The sequence below is a fragment of the Budorcas taxicolor genome, chromosome 6, assembly GCF_023091745.1.
Source record: "Budorcas taxicolor isolate Tak-1 chromosome 6, Takin1.1, whole genome shotgun sequence".
Taxonomy (NCBI): domain Eukaryota; kingdom Metazoa; phylum Chordata; class Mammalia; order Artiodactyla; family Bovidae; genus Budorcas; species Budorcas taxicolor.
The window spans coordinates 19500575-19515806 of NC_068915.1; the positions used below are offsets into that span (position 1 = coordinate 19500575).

At 36.0% G+C, this 15232-nt stretch overlaps 1 protein-coding gene across 4 annotated transcripts in view; it reads left to right on the top strand.

Moving 5' to 3' along the window:
* Positions 1 to 15232, top strand: part of TBCK (TBC1 domain containing kinase) — a 218594-nt gene that overhangs the window by 164201 nt on the left and 39161 nt on the right. For all 4 annotated transcript variants that reach the window (XM_052641924.1, XM_052641928.1, XM_052641925.1 and 1 more), the window contains 2 exons: positions 133 to 308; positions 13653 to 13812. In XM_052641924.1, the coding sequence (XP_052497884.1) occupies positions 133 to 308; positions 13653 to 13812 (336 nt within the window). The remainder of the gene's footprint in view (positions 1 to 132; positions 309 to 13652; positions 13813 to 15232) is intronic.

Genomic DNA, 15232 nt, shown 5'->3' on the forward strand with positions numbered 1-15232 from the left:
TATATCTCATATTTCTATATTTCTCCCATATGCTATAGTGATTGATATAAAAAATGAAGATATTCTGTACTGGCTATAGTTTGTCTCTCTATAATAGTCTCAGTATTTGTATTGTTTGTTCATTTTTTTCAGTCAAGAGAATCCATTCCGTTAAATGACCTAAAGTCGGAGGTATCACCCCGGATTTCAGCAGAGGATCTGATTGACTTGTGTGAGCTGACAGTGACTGGCCACTTCAAAACACCCCCCAAGAAGACAAAGTCCAGTAAACCAAAGCTCTTGGTAGTTGACATCCGGAATAGTGAAGAGTATCCTTTACACGTTTGGTTTTAAAGGGTGGTCCTGCTTTATTCACATTTGCATCCTTTTCATTTAAAGGGCATGTGGTAAAAACAATGAACATGTTTGGGATTCCTTTGAATTCAGATAGCTAGATAATTCTCAAACTGGATGCCAGAACAGACTTGCATAATATTAATATAGTGTTTCATAAGATAACATTACATACCAGAGACCTTCAAATACTTTCCAAACAACACCAGAATAGTGGGCTATTTTCTTGGTTTTTGTGTTTCTCTGGTGTATATTGGTGCTCCTGGGGGAATTTGAATCCTTCCTGGCGTAGATGAAAATTTGGCAGAGACGAAAAGTGTTTACCTGATCTGCCTCATAGCCTAGAGAGGAAAGTTCACCAGATCTCAACTCTGAACTTTTGTTTATTATAATTTTCAAAATATTAGCTTATAGGGAACATGTTAAAGTACTTTCCACTGATATTTTACTATTAAATGTACCATAACTTCTCATGGTTTTGCTTGGCATTAAAATATGAAAAGTTACAAAGTAGTAATAGTTTAGTCTTTCTCCTTATATTTTCATCTCTATCAGATTTTTGTAAAGCATGCCTTGATTCTCTATACTTTTAAATCTAGGTGAATGATTTTCTGTTTTTGCTTTTTTTTTATTTTTTGAACCTCTTAAAATCTTTCTTGGAAACTCAATATATAAAATATAAATGAAGAAATTTTTTACAATTGATTTTCTTTGTAAGTTAACATTTGTAGCATTTACTAACTATAAATAAGGGTTATATGTAGATGCTTAAAGTTGACGTATAAGTTTTCATGTGTATATTTTCAATCACAATTTTTGAAATGAAATTTTAAAATGAAATTCAAGCCATAGATTTCCAGAACTCCTGAAGCAATCCTTAGAATCTTAGATTACTGAAAATACTTTGAGAGCCTTCTACTTCAAATGATACCTCACCATCTTTTCTGTGAAAAGTTTCTACTTGCCCTAGACTGTGAGACCCCAAGTTTGGGGAGAATATAAATGTTCATGTTTCTGGTGTTAGGGCTTTAGGGGTACTAAGAGTTCCTCAGCAGAGTAGAGTGGACTCCCAAAAGAAGCATTCAATTCCAATTGACTGGTCAGGGACCCCTGATGTACACGTTCTTCTTATCCATGATTTCAAACGTTTTAAGTACTTTTAGTTTCTTAATGTTATAGTTTATGTTTCTTTTGGTTGAGCCTTTAGTTATTGGAGAAGGAAATGGCAACCCACTCCAGTATTCTTGCCTGGAAAATCCCATGGACGGAAGAACCTGGTATGCTACAGTCTTTGGGGTCGCAAAGAGTTGGACACAACTGAGAGACATTTACTTTATTTTTACTTTTAGTTATTGACTCATAAAACCATCCAAAAAGCATAATTTTACAGTGATCTATCCTAATGTTAAGGACTATTACTGAAATAATTAAAACAGTTTATGTATACACCACACTCCTGATATTTCCTTTCAAGCTACTTAATTAACCACTTGAAATTTTTAAATACACACAGTATAAAAGGAACATTCAATCCAAGTTTTCCAAAGCTTGTAGTCTGACTTTAATTTTTATTAAAACTCTCCTTTATTTTCTGCAGAATAAATATAAATAGAGTAGCAGAAAGCAGAGCAACTCACCTGAACATTGTTCTCTGATAAGTATAGTTGAGTTGCTCAATGTAGGAGTGTCTTTATGTCATCCTACCACCCTTGGTTCAAGGTTGGAACTAGGCAGAGACCTGGCTTCAGTGACTTTATCTCCTCTGATGTCCTCTCTTACTGTACTTGCTGGTTTCTTGCCGGTCCAAAATGGCCAAGCATATTTATCCATCAAGGCCTTTGCCCTTGCTCCTCCTGCCTAGAATATTTCTCCCCACATCTTTTATAGCCTGCCTCTTTACATCATTCAGCTCTGCTGAGATATCACCTTTTTTCAAAGGAGATAAAGTCACTGAAGCCAGAAGGTATGGTGCAGTCAGAAATCTCAACAGTGTGAGTTTAGAGTTACTAACATGCCTTTAATTACTCAACTACCTGTAATCACTATTCAAAAAAATCCACAATAAGAGATTTATGCTGTTGGTTAAAGACTTTTCACTGTCCTATTGAAGATACATAAATGTACATGGTGGCAGTATTATGCCTGACTAGTTTCTTTGAAATGAGAGACATTTAGAATGAATAATTTATTAAGATTCAATAGATTTAAGTGAATTGACTTCCAATAATAGCGATCATTAAGCTCTCACAGTGTGCCAAGTATGGCAGTAGAATAATACCTCTATTTTACTGATGAAGAAACTGAGACTTGAAAAGGCTGATCAACCTTCACAAGGGCACATAAGCTAGCCTCATATTCCAAGCTTTATTCTCCAAGCTTTATGCAGGTGGGTGTTTGGTCTTTTCATAAGACTGTTCAGCAAGCATAAACAAGATTGAGATATGTCACTTAATATAAATTAATGACTGAATGAGATGTGTATTGATTCCAAATTATGTGTTCATACACTGTATGTCCATACATACTCAGTCGTGTCTGACTCTTTGCGACCCCGTAGACTATATCCTATGAGGCTCCTCTGTCCATGCAATTTTTCCAGGCAAGAATACTGAAGTGGGTTGCCATTTCCTACTCCAGGGAATCTTCCTGAGCCAGGGATCAAACTCGCATCTCCTGCATCTCCTGTATTGGCAGGCAGACTCTTTACCACTGCACTGCCTGGGAAGTCCCATACATGGTATACGTTCCTTCAGATCTTACACACAAGCTGAACTATGAAGATTCCAGTGCCTCTGTGTGTAGGGGCCTTAATCCCAATTAAGTGCCTAAGACTAATAGTTATCTTTATACAGACACAGACACAGAATAAAAGAAAACTGAGTTGTTTTAAATATTGTAAAGAAAATTTGGAATGCTTTGAGAGAGGAAGCATGTTAGAAAGGTTCTTTCCTACTGTAGTAACTTAATTTATAAGATCTAATGCTTTCAAAGTATGTTTTATCAAAATTTTCCAAAACTGTCACTAAGATGCTATAATTTTAAAACTAACAAAGCAAGCCTGTTGAAATCTTCATATTTTTTGAAGGAATCATTTTTGTAGACGAACTTAATTTTTCAGTTAAACTCTGGGATTAACATGACTTTTCCTATCTGTTTAAGAAATGAATAAATATTTAACACTAGTATATTTTTAAAATAGTTTTATTTCTCCAGTACCTACAAGTTACAGTCCTATACAGTACAGCAGGGAGGAAAAAAAAACCAAACCAGAAACTCTGTAACATCTTTTTCTTCCTCTAAGAAAGTTATTTTTTTAAGTATTGTGTATAATATTTAACTGTTTATAGTCTTGTGTCATTTTTATGCTTCCCAGGTGGCTCAGTGGTAACGATTCCACCTGCCAAAGCAGGAAACACAGGAGACACAAATTGAGTCCCTGGGTCAAGAAGATCTCCTGGTGTAGGAAATGGCAACCCACTCCAGTATGCCTGCCTGGAAAATTCCATGAACACACAAGACTGGCAGGCTACAGTCCATGGAGTAGCAAAGAGTCAGAGATGACTGAGCACACATACAATCATTTTTTATCCTCTGTTTCGCTTTTAGGGATCAATTAAGCAGGAAAATTTAGCTAATACAGTTCTTCATATAGGTGATACATCTTTATGTCGGTGAAAAATTTGTTTTCCTCATACATTTTACTCTCCTGAAAACAATTTCAGGAGAGTAAATGTCTAGAATTAAATTTCATGTCGTCTTTCTTCACCTATGTAAAATAATTAAAACGATCATTTATGAAAAGGAAGGAGGCAGTGTTATCCTTCAGCAAGATAAGTCACCAATGAATTCAAAGGACAGCCTTACCCCTCCCTAGAACTCTGCTATGCACGTAGGGAAAGAAAAGTATCTTTTTCCTCTACTTTTCTAAGTTCTTTTCTATAGGGGCCCCTATGCTGCTGCTGCTGCTGCTAAGTCGGTTCAGTCGTGTCCGACTCTGTGCAACCCCATAGACGGCAGCCCACCATGCTCCCCCGTCCCTGGGATTCTCCAGGCAAGAACACTGGAGTGGGTTGCCATTTCCTTCTCCAGTGCGTGAAAGTGAAATCGCTCAGTTGTGTCTGACTCTTAGCGACCCAGAAGACAAATTCACAACAGAAAAGTATACAGATTTTATTTAATAAAAGTTTTATATGACATGGGAGCCTTCATAAGGAACACCTGAAGAATTGACTAAACCTGAGTGTTTTTAAGCTAGGTCTGATGAAAAGTGGACAGCCATGGGAAAATGTGATAGAGCAAAAGCGGTTTGAGCTAAGCATTGTAAACTTTTGTAGTAAACCAAGGAAAACTTAGCAAGACCTGTCCATTCAGATTCCTCTTAGTGTTCCTCAGTCTTGAAGATAAGGATGTTCCTATCCTCTAAATATTAGTATAAGGAGCATGCATGTGTGCTAAGTCACTTTGATCGTGTCCAACTGTATGCAACCCTATGGACTACAGCTCTCCAGGCTCCTCTATCTGTGATTCTCCAGGAAAGAGTGCTGGAGTGGGTTGCCATGCCCTCCTCCAGGGGATCTTCCCAGCCCAGGGATCAAACTTGCATCTCTTATGTCTCCTGTATTGGCAGACAGGTTCTTTACCACTAGCGCCACCTGCGAAGCCCAGTATAAGCAGGGCATCTCTCAGTTGAAGGTTTTATGACCTGATACATGGGAAGGTCAGAAAGTCCTTCCTGCACATGACATTTCTCCAATTCCTTCGGCTTAAGATATTCAGTATGTCAAGATGCCGTCATTTGGGGTGGCGTGTCCTGAACCCCATCACCTGAAGTTCTGTTAAAGCTTTAGTCATTTAGCTTAAGATATAAACATTCCCAGTTAAAATAAAAATACCCTGCAAGAGATAATATTTTAATCTATTGTCAGTTTTTGTAATTGTAGGTGAGAAGAAACATGTCAAAAATATGAGAACTATCTCTAACCTTGGAGGAGACCAAGAGAGGAGGGGAATTTAGACAAGGAAAGCTAGAGGACATGAAGACAGACTTCATACACTTGGAAAAGAGATGTAATCCCAGCTTTAGAATATGAAGGAACCTTAGAGATAATCTAGGCCATATTCTTAATAGTAGAGCTAAATGGCTTATATCAGGGAGGCTAAACAGCTAAGTTTTTGTTGAAATCTGATTTTATATTTGTTTTTTTAAGAAGGAAACATGAATTGTTAATCTAGGTAAAGGTTCAGGTCAGTTATTTTTGTCCTTCAGTACATAATGGAGATTTCAGCGCAAACCATAATTGAATATTTTAAAGAAACAATAGAAAATGTTCCTCAGGTAGTACATAAATTTGATAAGTACTTAATAGTTTTAAAGATAATACACAAGTTAAACTGCTGTTTTCTTTAATATTTCTAAATATTTCATTTCAAATTTCCTAAATATTTCATTTCCAAATTTCAGAGTTCATATTTAGTGTCTTAGTCATATAATGTGGGTCCAACAGTTATCTATGAACAGAAATACTCTGAAGATCTGTTCTCATTTGCTTGAAGTCAAGGTTGGTTTTGAAGCTTTATTTTTAAAACTCTTAACTTTTTTAAATATCAGAAGCTATAAGAAAAACCTCAAGCTTACATTTTTTAATTTAAAAAGCACATAAATTCAGTTGTTTTCATTATTACACCATGTTATTCATCCTTAGTAAATGCTAGATTTTGCTCTTGTCTCTGTGTCCTGAAGAATTAATTTCTAAAAAAGTCTTCAAAGTAATATTGAGGTACTTGTGTTCAGAGCAAAGTGATAATAAAAAGGCTTAGTAAGATTCTTGTTTGGATCTAGATTTAAGATACTTGAATTACGGATTCTATTCATGTATATTACTACAGCTTAATGGACCTTGTATAATGTGGGAGTATATGGTAGCCACTACTGAAGAATGTCTCCACTGTCTGGATTAATAGTTTTGAGAAGTACATCAATTGTTGTTCAGTTGCTCAGTGGTGTCCAACGCTTTTGCAACCCCATGGACTCTAGCCTGCCAGACTCCTCTGTGCATGGGATTTCCCAGGCAAGAATACTGGAATGGGTTGCCATTTCCATCTCCAGGGGATCTTCTTGACCCAGGGATCAAACCCACATCTCCTGCATTACAGTCAGATTCTTTACCATTGAGCTACCGGAGCAGGAGAGCTCCTAGTTTCTCTGACACCTATCCATTGCCCCAGATCGTGAGTTCCATCAACCTTATTTAACAGCCAGTCACTCCTGCCTGAGAACCTACTTTGCTTGGTTAAATCAGAGTTCCTGCCCAATAGGAACTCAGTCTTGTGGCTAAGGCAGACAAATGGGATAGATAATTGCCATACTGTGTGAAATGCTCTATGTCTGAGCCATATTCAGAAAGCTTTGGGAATAAAAGGATGGTCATCTAAGCCAGATAATACCTGAAATGGGTCTTAAAAGACTAGTGAAAGTCACCTGAGCAATAAAGAGAAAGAGGACACTTGAGACTGAAAAAACACATAGTGCATGGGTGCAAAGAACGTGAGGAAGACACATTAAGGGAATTACAAGTACTCTGGATATACTTGGCTGGAATATATGAGGTTAGAAAGTGAGACTAAAGTAGGCAAAGGCAACTTACAGAGAATGTTGTATAATGTGTTAGGAAGTCCAGGTTTTATTCCATAGGCTGTGAGAAAGTGTTAAAGAATTTTAATCAATTAAGTGGCATGCTCAGATTTATCTTTCAGTGAGAAAAAGAATGACTGTGGAAGGAATGGTGCAGACAAGACTGGAAGGATGGAATCACCCAGAGATTTGATGTACTTAAATATTCCTTCATATTTGCAGTTATAGAGTGAGGTCTCTAGCTTTGCCCTAAAATAAACTAGTTTTACTGGGCCTTTGGGTTGGTATCTATGCTGGAGAAAATCCAGGGAAGTGACTCCCATTGCTGTTTCTTTTTCCTCATACTGTATTTTGACAAAAGATAATTATGTGTCATGACACTTACAAGTATTGATAGGTAGTGATGCCACAAGCTAGGAAGGCCAGGAGGCATTTAGTGTATTTGCCCCTGACACTAGTTGCTCTAGGTTTGGCACAATTTGTTTACTCAGCAAATATGTTAGATGTATTCTAGACACTAACTTAAGCAAGGTAAGAGTTTCATACATGAGATAAATACAGATCCTTTATATAAATCATTTAAAGTCTTGATGAAAGTCAGGTACATTAGTATATGTTAATGGTTTTAGTCTCTAAGTCATGTCTGACTCTTGCGGTCCTCTGGACTGTAGCCTCCTAGGCTCCTCTGTCCATGGGATTTCCCAGGCAAGAATATTGGAGTGGATTGCCATTCACTTATCTAGGGGATCTTCCCAACTCAGGGATTGAACCCATGTCTCCTGCATTGACAGGCAGATTCTTTACCTTTGAGCCACCGGGAAAGCCACATTAGTATGTGTTATAAAAGGTCAGATGGCTGTCATGAGAGATGTACAGAGACTGTAGGAAGGGAAACTTTCATGGAGGAATTCTCAAAAGATAGATAATATTTGAACACTCAAAAATATAGAGAAAAGCTATTTAGGTAGGGAAAACTACAGGAACTAGGCAGAACATACACTGGAAACAGTATGTGATCCAGTTTGTTTGGAATTGAAGTAGTTTGGTTCTGTTCGTAAGGGCTGAACTGAGAAATTTGGACTTTGTCCTGTAGGCAGCCATGGACATTTTCTCAGGATGGATATGGTAATCAGAACTTCGTTTTAAATGTTTTAATATAACAATATTGTGAATAAAATGGATTTCCAAAGGAAAAGAGAATTAGAGAAAACAAAAAGCTATTGCTATAGTCTAAGCTCAAAGTAATGAGTGTCTGAAATAGGCAAGTGGTAATGGGATACAGATAGGACAGTGGGATTTATGAGTACAGTACAGTTGAATGTTGCCACTAATGAGATGACAAAAATGAGGTTTTAGAGTGACTTGGAGATGGTGATTTTATTCAAAGAAAGCAGCAATAGATTTAGCAAAGAAAAATGATGATATCTCAAAGGTATAATTTTTATATCAGTTGATACAGCTTAGTTATATAATAGGAAGCTTTTGACTTTTGATATACTAAAGGTATAGCCTTTACTCTGAGCTCTTTAACACTAACTATAATTTGCAAACTATAACATAGCAAACATAACTATAACATAGCAAACAAGCCAACATATAACTGAGCACACCTTCTTGGTCTGGTAAGAGACAAATATGCTTTGTGTATAGAAGTGTGATGTCACCAAGTGAGAAATGCTGTGCACTTTTAGAATTTAGAAAACATGAGATTATTTCTGTATTGAATTTTGAACCATCAATTATTTAAAGGAAGTTTAAAATCTTTTAGTAAATAATTTTTCTGGAATATGAAAATTTGCCTATGTAGCTTACCTATATTGTGTATCCATATTATTCTTAGAACTGGTATTTTTTCTGCATTCTTCATTAAAGTGTGATGCATCTTCTTGAACCGTCACATAGACTGACTTGTGACTGTAAGAAAGTCTTTGCATCTTAGAAATGTACAAGATAATGCACATCATCCTTACCTGTTAATATTGTTCTAATAACCCAACTCCTTTATCATGCACAAAAATATTTAAGGTACAAACATACCTGAGGCAGTGAGTGCTATAGTAATCAGATGCTTTTGTGTTTTTATAGCTACTACTATTCCATAGAAGAGATTTCATTGCAATTTCTATCAATTTCTTTAATCATGTCTTATATCTTTTAGTTCCTTCAAATTCATCATTAAAAATCCTAATAGCAAAATGTCTTATAAACACTGAAAAGATAATAGCTAGTGTTTATATGTGGCATTGTTTTTATTGTGTTTTTTTTCCAAAACCAATCTTAAAATTGTGGTGGACATTGTTATAAGTACACTATCAAGATATATATATGATTGAGGCTAATTAACACATAAATACTTGGGCTTCTATAGCCTTGGTCTCTAAACTAGACACGTGAAGCTGAAGCTTTTTAAGGTTATAGTTTGTAAAACAGTATAATGTCCGTCTGTTGGGTAGTACACCCACTATAGAACCTCTTTAAGCGTAGGTGGATTCTTTACCACCTGAGCCCCCAAGGGAAGCCCAAATGCAAAAGGCAAATGCAATGAATCCAAATTTTTGTCTAGAATATGAGGAAAGCAATGAAGTAGTGTCCAACTCTTTGCAACCCCATGGACTGCAGCAAGCCAGGTTTCCCTGTCCATCACCAACTCCCAGAGCTTGCTCAAACTCATGTCCATGGAGTCGATGAGGCCATCCAACCATTTCATCCTCTGTTGTCGCCTTTTCCTCCTACCTTCAATGTTTCCCAGCATCAGGGTCTTTTCCAATGACTCAGCTAAAGAACTTATACATATTTGTCCTCTACTTCAGTTCAATGAAATAAAACTTAAGTCCTTTGAACATGGAGAAAGTGCATATTTCAGTGTATTCTTATATCATTTTGCTCTCCTTGCCATGTTATGCCCAGGATTAATCAGAGTCACTATATGTCAGAAATCGTCTTCTGTTTCACGGTACTTAATTTGTCCTATTAACACAAAATATACAGAATCTGTACTTTGTTCATTTTTCAAACACCTAATACTTTATTATGATTATGAAAGACTGAAGATTAAAAAAAACTTTGACTACCTGCCTTTACAATAGTCTGACAGCCTCTCATGTGTTTAGAAATTGCCTGAAAAAGTTCTACTTCATCATATAATGTTTGCGTCATATGAGAATTTCCGTTGTAGGCAGTGAAATGTAAATAATTACCAAGGAAACAAGATCTTTAAATAATCAGAATTGTCGGCAGTGTCCAACTTACTTAAGAAGAGAATGTTCATTGTAAATGTATTAATATGTAACTAGAGCAGTCTCATTCTCCTCTGCTATTTGCCGGTCACACAGTTAATAGCTATTTAGAGGTTTGACCATTCTGTCTACAAGTATCCGTGTTTACCCAATCTTATTTGCACTATAAGTTTTATGACAAGAGTGTTTTTGGATGAGTGCTTTTATATATTTTCCAAGATTTTTTTGATTGAACTAAACTAAAAATGGGGCAAGTGTGGTTTAAGATTTTTTTCTTTTGTGTTTTATTGTCCAAAGTGTTAAAATAGCTTTAAAAAGGTTTGAAATAGTTTTGCATTTTGGATTCTAACTTTTCTCTTACCCAAAGGACTCTGTTGCCATCATACTTTGTCAGCATTTTAACATTTAATCTTGTGAACTTTTTTTAGACATCAAACCATAGAACACAAAAGCAAATTCTAGAATGATAAATTTATGACATACTTGTAGTGACTAAAAGGCAATTTGGACTAAAATCTTCTTTAAAAGCACATAATAAATTGGTGATATTGAACCCAGAAACTCATCTAGATGCTTGTGTATGATTTTAGATACAGATATTACATATTGGGTATTTAGATACAGGTGGGTGCTTTTTTAAAACCAAATATTTATAGAATTTATCTTGTAAAATAAATAATTTTATTTAATTCTTCAATGTGTGGCTGAATAAATTATGTATAGAGAAGGCACTCAAATAAGTTTAACACAGTCTTAGCATTGTATTTTACCTTTGATTTTGAAGAGAGAGAGTCTAATTGGCTCAGCCTGTGTCAGATATCCACCTTCACCCTCCCCCTCCCTACTATCCTGTCAGTCTTGATTGTGGCAGGGTCACCTGACTCAAACATGATAGCCTACGCACATCCTTTCATCAGGGTCAGTAGTTGAGGTCCTTTCAAACAAGAAAGCAGGGTTTGGGCAGGCAATGCAAACATGTCTGCTAGAGCATCCAACTAGTATAGATTTGTATTGTTTTTGCTACTGAAAAAACACTAAAAAGGAAAAATGTGCATGGTTGACACTGGCCATTTGATAAACACAGAAACTCTCTCTGGCAGTTGATTTAGGCTGGCAGATATAGATTCCTTTGCTGAAAATAGTTGAGTTTGTCATGTTCACAGTTTGAGAAAAATCAGGAGTTTTTAAGGTATGTCCTTATTAAAGATTAAAGTGCTATTGTAGTAATTATATGCTGAGGACAAAGTCAAAATCTTTTCATGAAAACAGAAGCCAATACTTTGAATACTGAGTCATTGTAAATGTTCAAAAAACTAGAGCTGATGAAATGTTCTAGAGCATTCTAACTAAACAGTGTACCTGGAATGGTATCTATTCTATTTCTCATTTCATTTTCCAGAACTTTTTATATCCTTTCCCTCATTATTAGTGCCAAATGCTTCTCTTTAAAGAAAAATGAAGTAACAGCTGACTAGAAGTTTAAGATATGTGTTCAACCTCCACCGTCAATCTTGAGAGTAGGAGCCTCAAATTTCTCCTAACTGTGTTAATGAGGGAAAAAGAGAGATTGACAGAAACAGAGAGAAGTAATATTCTAAAAATGAACCTACAAACTGGGGCAGTTGAGAAATTTTCATATCAATAAATCATTATAATTATATAATTATAATAATGTTAATATAATATTAATTGCATTATGAGTATCATGTATAATTCTTCTACAGCAATGATTGATTAGTTTCTTTTGGTGGGGGGGCAGATATTCGTTGCTTGTGATATAGCCTTTTAAAATCTATGACTTTTCCGTTTTGTAAAGAACATATCTAAAGTGGAAGTTTAGGGGGAGATGCTTCTATTGAACATAAACATCTCTTCATGATTATCATCAGTGATTGTTAAGGAGGAGACAAGATACAGCCTAGACAGATGTCTCACAAACTAACCTTCACATTCACTCTCCTTCTAGCCTTTCTCCAACTTGTTGCCAAAGTGCAAATGTGATCTGTTCTTATCTGTTTAAAATACTTCCTGATTTTCATTGCTCTAGGAGAAAGACCAATTTTAACAACATGATCTGCAAGGTGCTGTATGATCTGGCCTCTGCATTCATTTCCAGGCTGGTCTTATGCTGTCTTTGCTCTCTGCATTCCGCTATACCGGCCTTCCTTCCTTTCTCATGATTAGTCATGTGCCTCCCCAGTACACACCTCACATTTCTGCCTGAAACGTTTGTCCCTTCCACCACTCTATACCACCTGTATTCTATTCTGTTGCCTAACTTTTATTAATTATTCAAATTTTACCTCAGCCATCACTTATTTCCTTAGTGGAAACCTTCCCTGTCCTCCTCAAATTGACATGTCCTATCAAAGCATCATATACATCTCTTTCAGAGCAGTTAAGTGATTGATATAATAATAATATCTTTCTCCATAGACTCTATAGGAAGAATCATCATTTTAATTGCACTCTTTTGTAATAGAGCTTTAAAATAATCACAGTAGTAGTAACAATAGTGATAATGAATTGAAAGCCATGAATGTTGTACACCCTATGTGATTGCCATTGATTTGCTGCATTCTGATCACTTTCACAATATTTTAAGTCTTGTTTACATCTTTGGCTGATCTTTTTCCTTTCTGTCAAAAGTTCAGGGGGAGAAAAGAAGTAAAATTGATGAATAACTAAAGCTGCTGCTAAGTCGCTTCAGTCGTGTCCAACTCTGTGCAACCCCACCAGGCTCACCCGTCCCTGGGATTCTCCAGGCAAGAACACTGGAGTGGGTTACCATTTCCTTCTCCAGTGCATGAAAGTGAAAAGTGAAAGTGAAGTCATTCAGTCGTGCCCGACTCTTAGCGACCTCATGGACTGCAGCCTACCAGGCTCCTCCGTCCATGGGATTTTCCAGGCAAGAGTACTGGAGTGGGGTGCCATTGCCTTCTCTGATAACTAAAACAGTAATTAATAAAAGTTAATTAATAAAGTAGTAGTTAATAAAAAGTTTATTGTATACACACCAAAAGACAGTTTGCAAACCAGGAGCAGTTGAACCAAAACATGGAGTAAGGCTTAGAGGTATATTGTTAAAAAGCAGCCGTGACTATTTTTCAGTGACTGGTTACAATATTAGAATTTTCTTAAATGAAAGGGAAATGGTTAGTGAGCGTCAAATATCCATTTAGAGAGACAGTTTAAGTTTCACTTACAGTTTTCAGAGGCATAAACAAGAAGTGACCCAGGTCAAGTTAGCCTTGCTTGTCTTGCAAAATAAGCTAAATTAATCTTTGCTTGTATGACTAAACTGGTTTTTCTGTTCAGGGGATTTTCAAGTCTTATCTCCATTTGTGTTTGATTTTAATGGTACTCTCTTCTGAGAATTAATTCCCTGTGAGCTTCTTTCACACATTCAAATGTGCACACAAATAAATGTTTCCCTTAACCTTTTTTCTCAGTTTTGTTCGAGGTCACATTTCAGGCAGCATCAACATTCCATTCAGCACTGCATTCACTGCTGAAGGGGAGCTTAGCCAGGGACCTTACACTGCCATGCTCCAGAGCTTCAAAGGGAAGGTCATTGTCATTGTGGGGAATGTGGCAAAGCACACAGCAGAGGTAAGTGTATTCAGAACTGTCATATGGACCTCATGATGAGTTATTTACCTGCCTACTTCCACAGGTTGTCTAAATGTCATTTCTTCAGGAGCTGGTTGCAAATCAAATGAGCTTTGAATATCTGTCTATATTCTTACATCAAAGAGATTGTCTACCTTTTCCCGGTAAAAGAATTCAAGCTTTTTTTCCTCACTCTACAGCATCAGAATCAATACTAAGCTTAGGAAACTTCAAATGATAGCCTACTATGTTTTGTTTTGGTTTTGACTTTTTGTTTTTTAACTGTTAAAATTACAGTTAAAATTACAAGAAGGAAATTCAGTTCCTTTCATTGGAGAAAAACAGTGGGACTTGATTGGTGGTTCTGAAAGCTGATCATGATGGAATTTTTTGAATCTGTGGGTTTTGTTTCTTACAGGCTCAAAGCTTTATGGTAATAGCGAATTTGGGAAGGATACCAACTATCAGGAAATGAGGAGTATATGAAACAGTAAAATGGCTTTTCTCTCTTCTGATTATGTTCTTAAAATTTTTGAAGCATGAAACAGAGTAGTTTCTGGAAGTCAAAAACTTCACCTTTTTTTTAAAATTTATTTATTTTTAATTGAAGGATAATTGCTTTACAGTATTGTATTGGTTTCTACCAAACATCAACCTTTACTTTTCATAAAAGACAAGTTAGAGGCTATATGGACTATGAGAGTCAAATGTACTTATTTACAAATCCCACAGTCAAACGTTAAAATGTACACTTTGAATATGTATAAGTTATTGTATGTCAATCAGAGCTCTATAAAGCAGCTTTTAAAATGAAATATCTAGATGTAGGCAACAGTGAACCAGGACAGGCCCTTTTTCTAAAAGGACAGAAGAATCTGCTTCTGAAAAAACAGCAGAGATAGTTTGCTCTCTGAAGATAGCGTATGCAAATAAGCTGAATAATCCAGAAAGGATACCTATGGAATTGTAGTCAAGTGAGAACTTTAAGACTGTTGTCATAGGCTGTTTTAAGCATCTAATAATCTTGTTTCAGAAGTATTGGCTTTTGACACTAAATTAAAGTCATTCTCGGTAAGAAAAAAAGCTTAATTGACGAAACTAAAGAAATATCTGAGTGGATATTAGCTATGTAAGTCTTAAATTACTCATCTCTCTTTTATGTCACTGTATCTAGTCCTTGATAGGGAATGTAAATATACCTATATCAGAGAAAGTCAGTATAGTAAATGACTAATGTGCAATTTTAATAAGTAACTGAGAACATTTTAGAACTAAAACCTTGGTATCTCAATTATTTTTATGTAAATCGGCTTTTATTATTATTATTACTACTATTACCACAATACTGCTGCTGCTACATTAATCCATATTGCCATATCACTCCAATGAAAAATATCCATTTTCGATTACAATGCATATC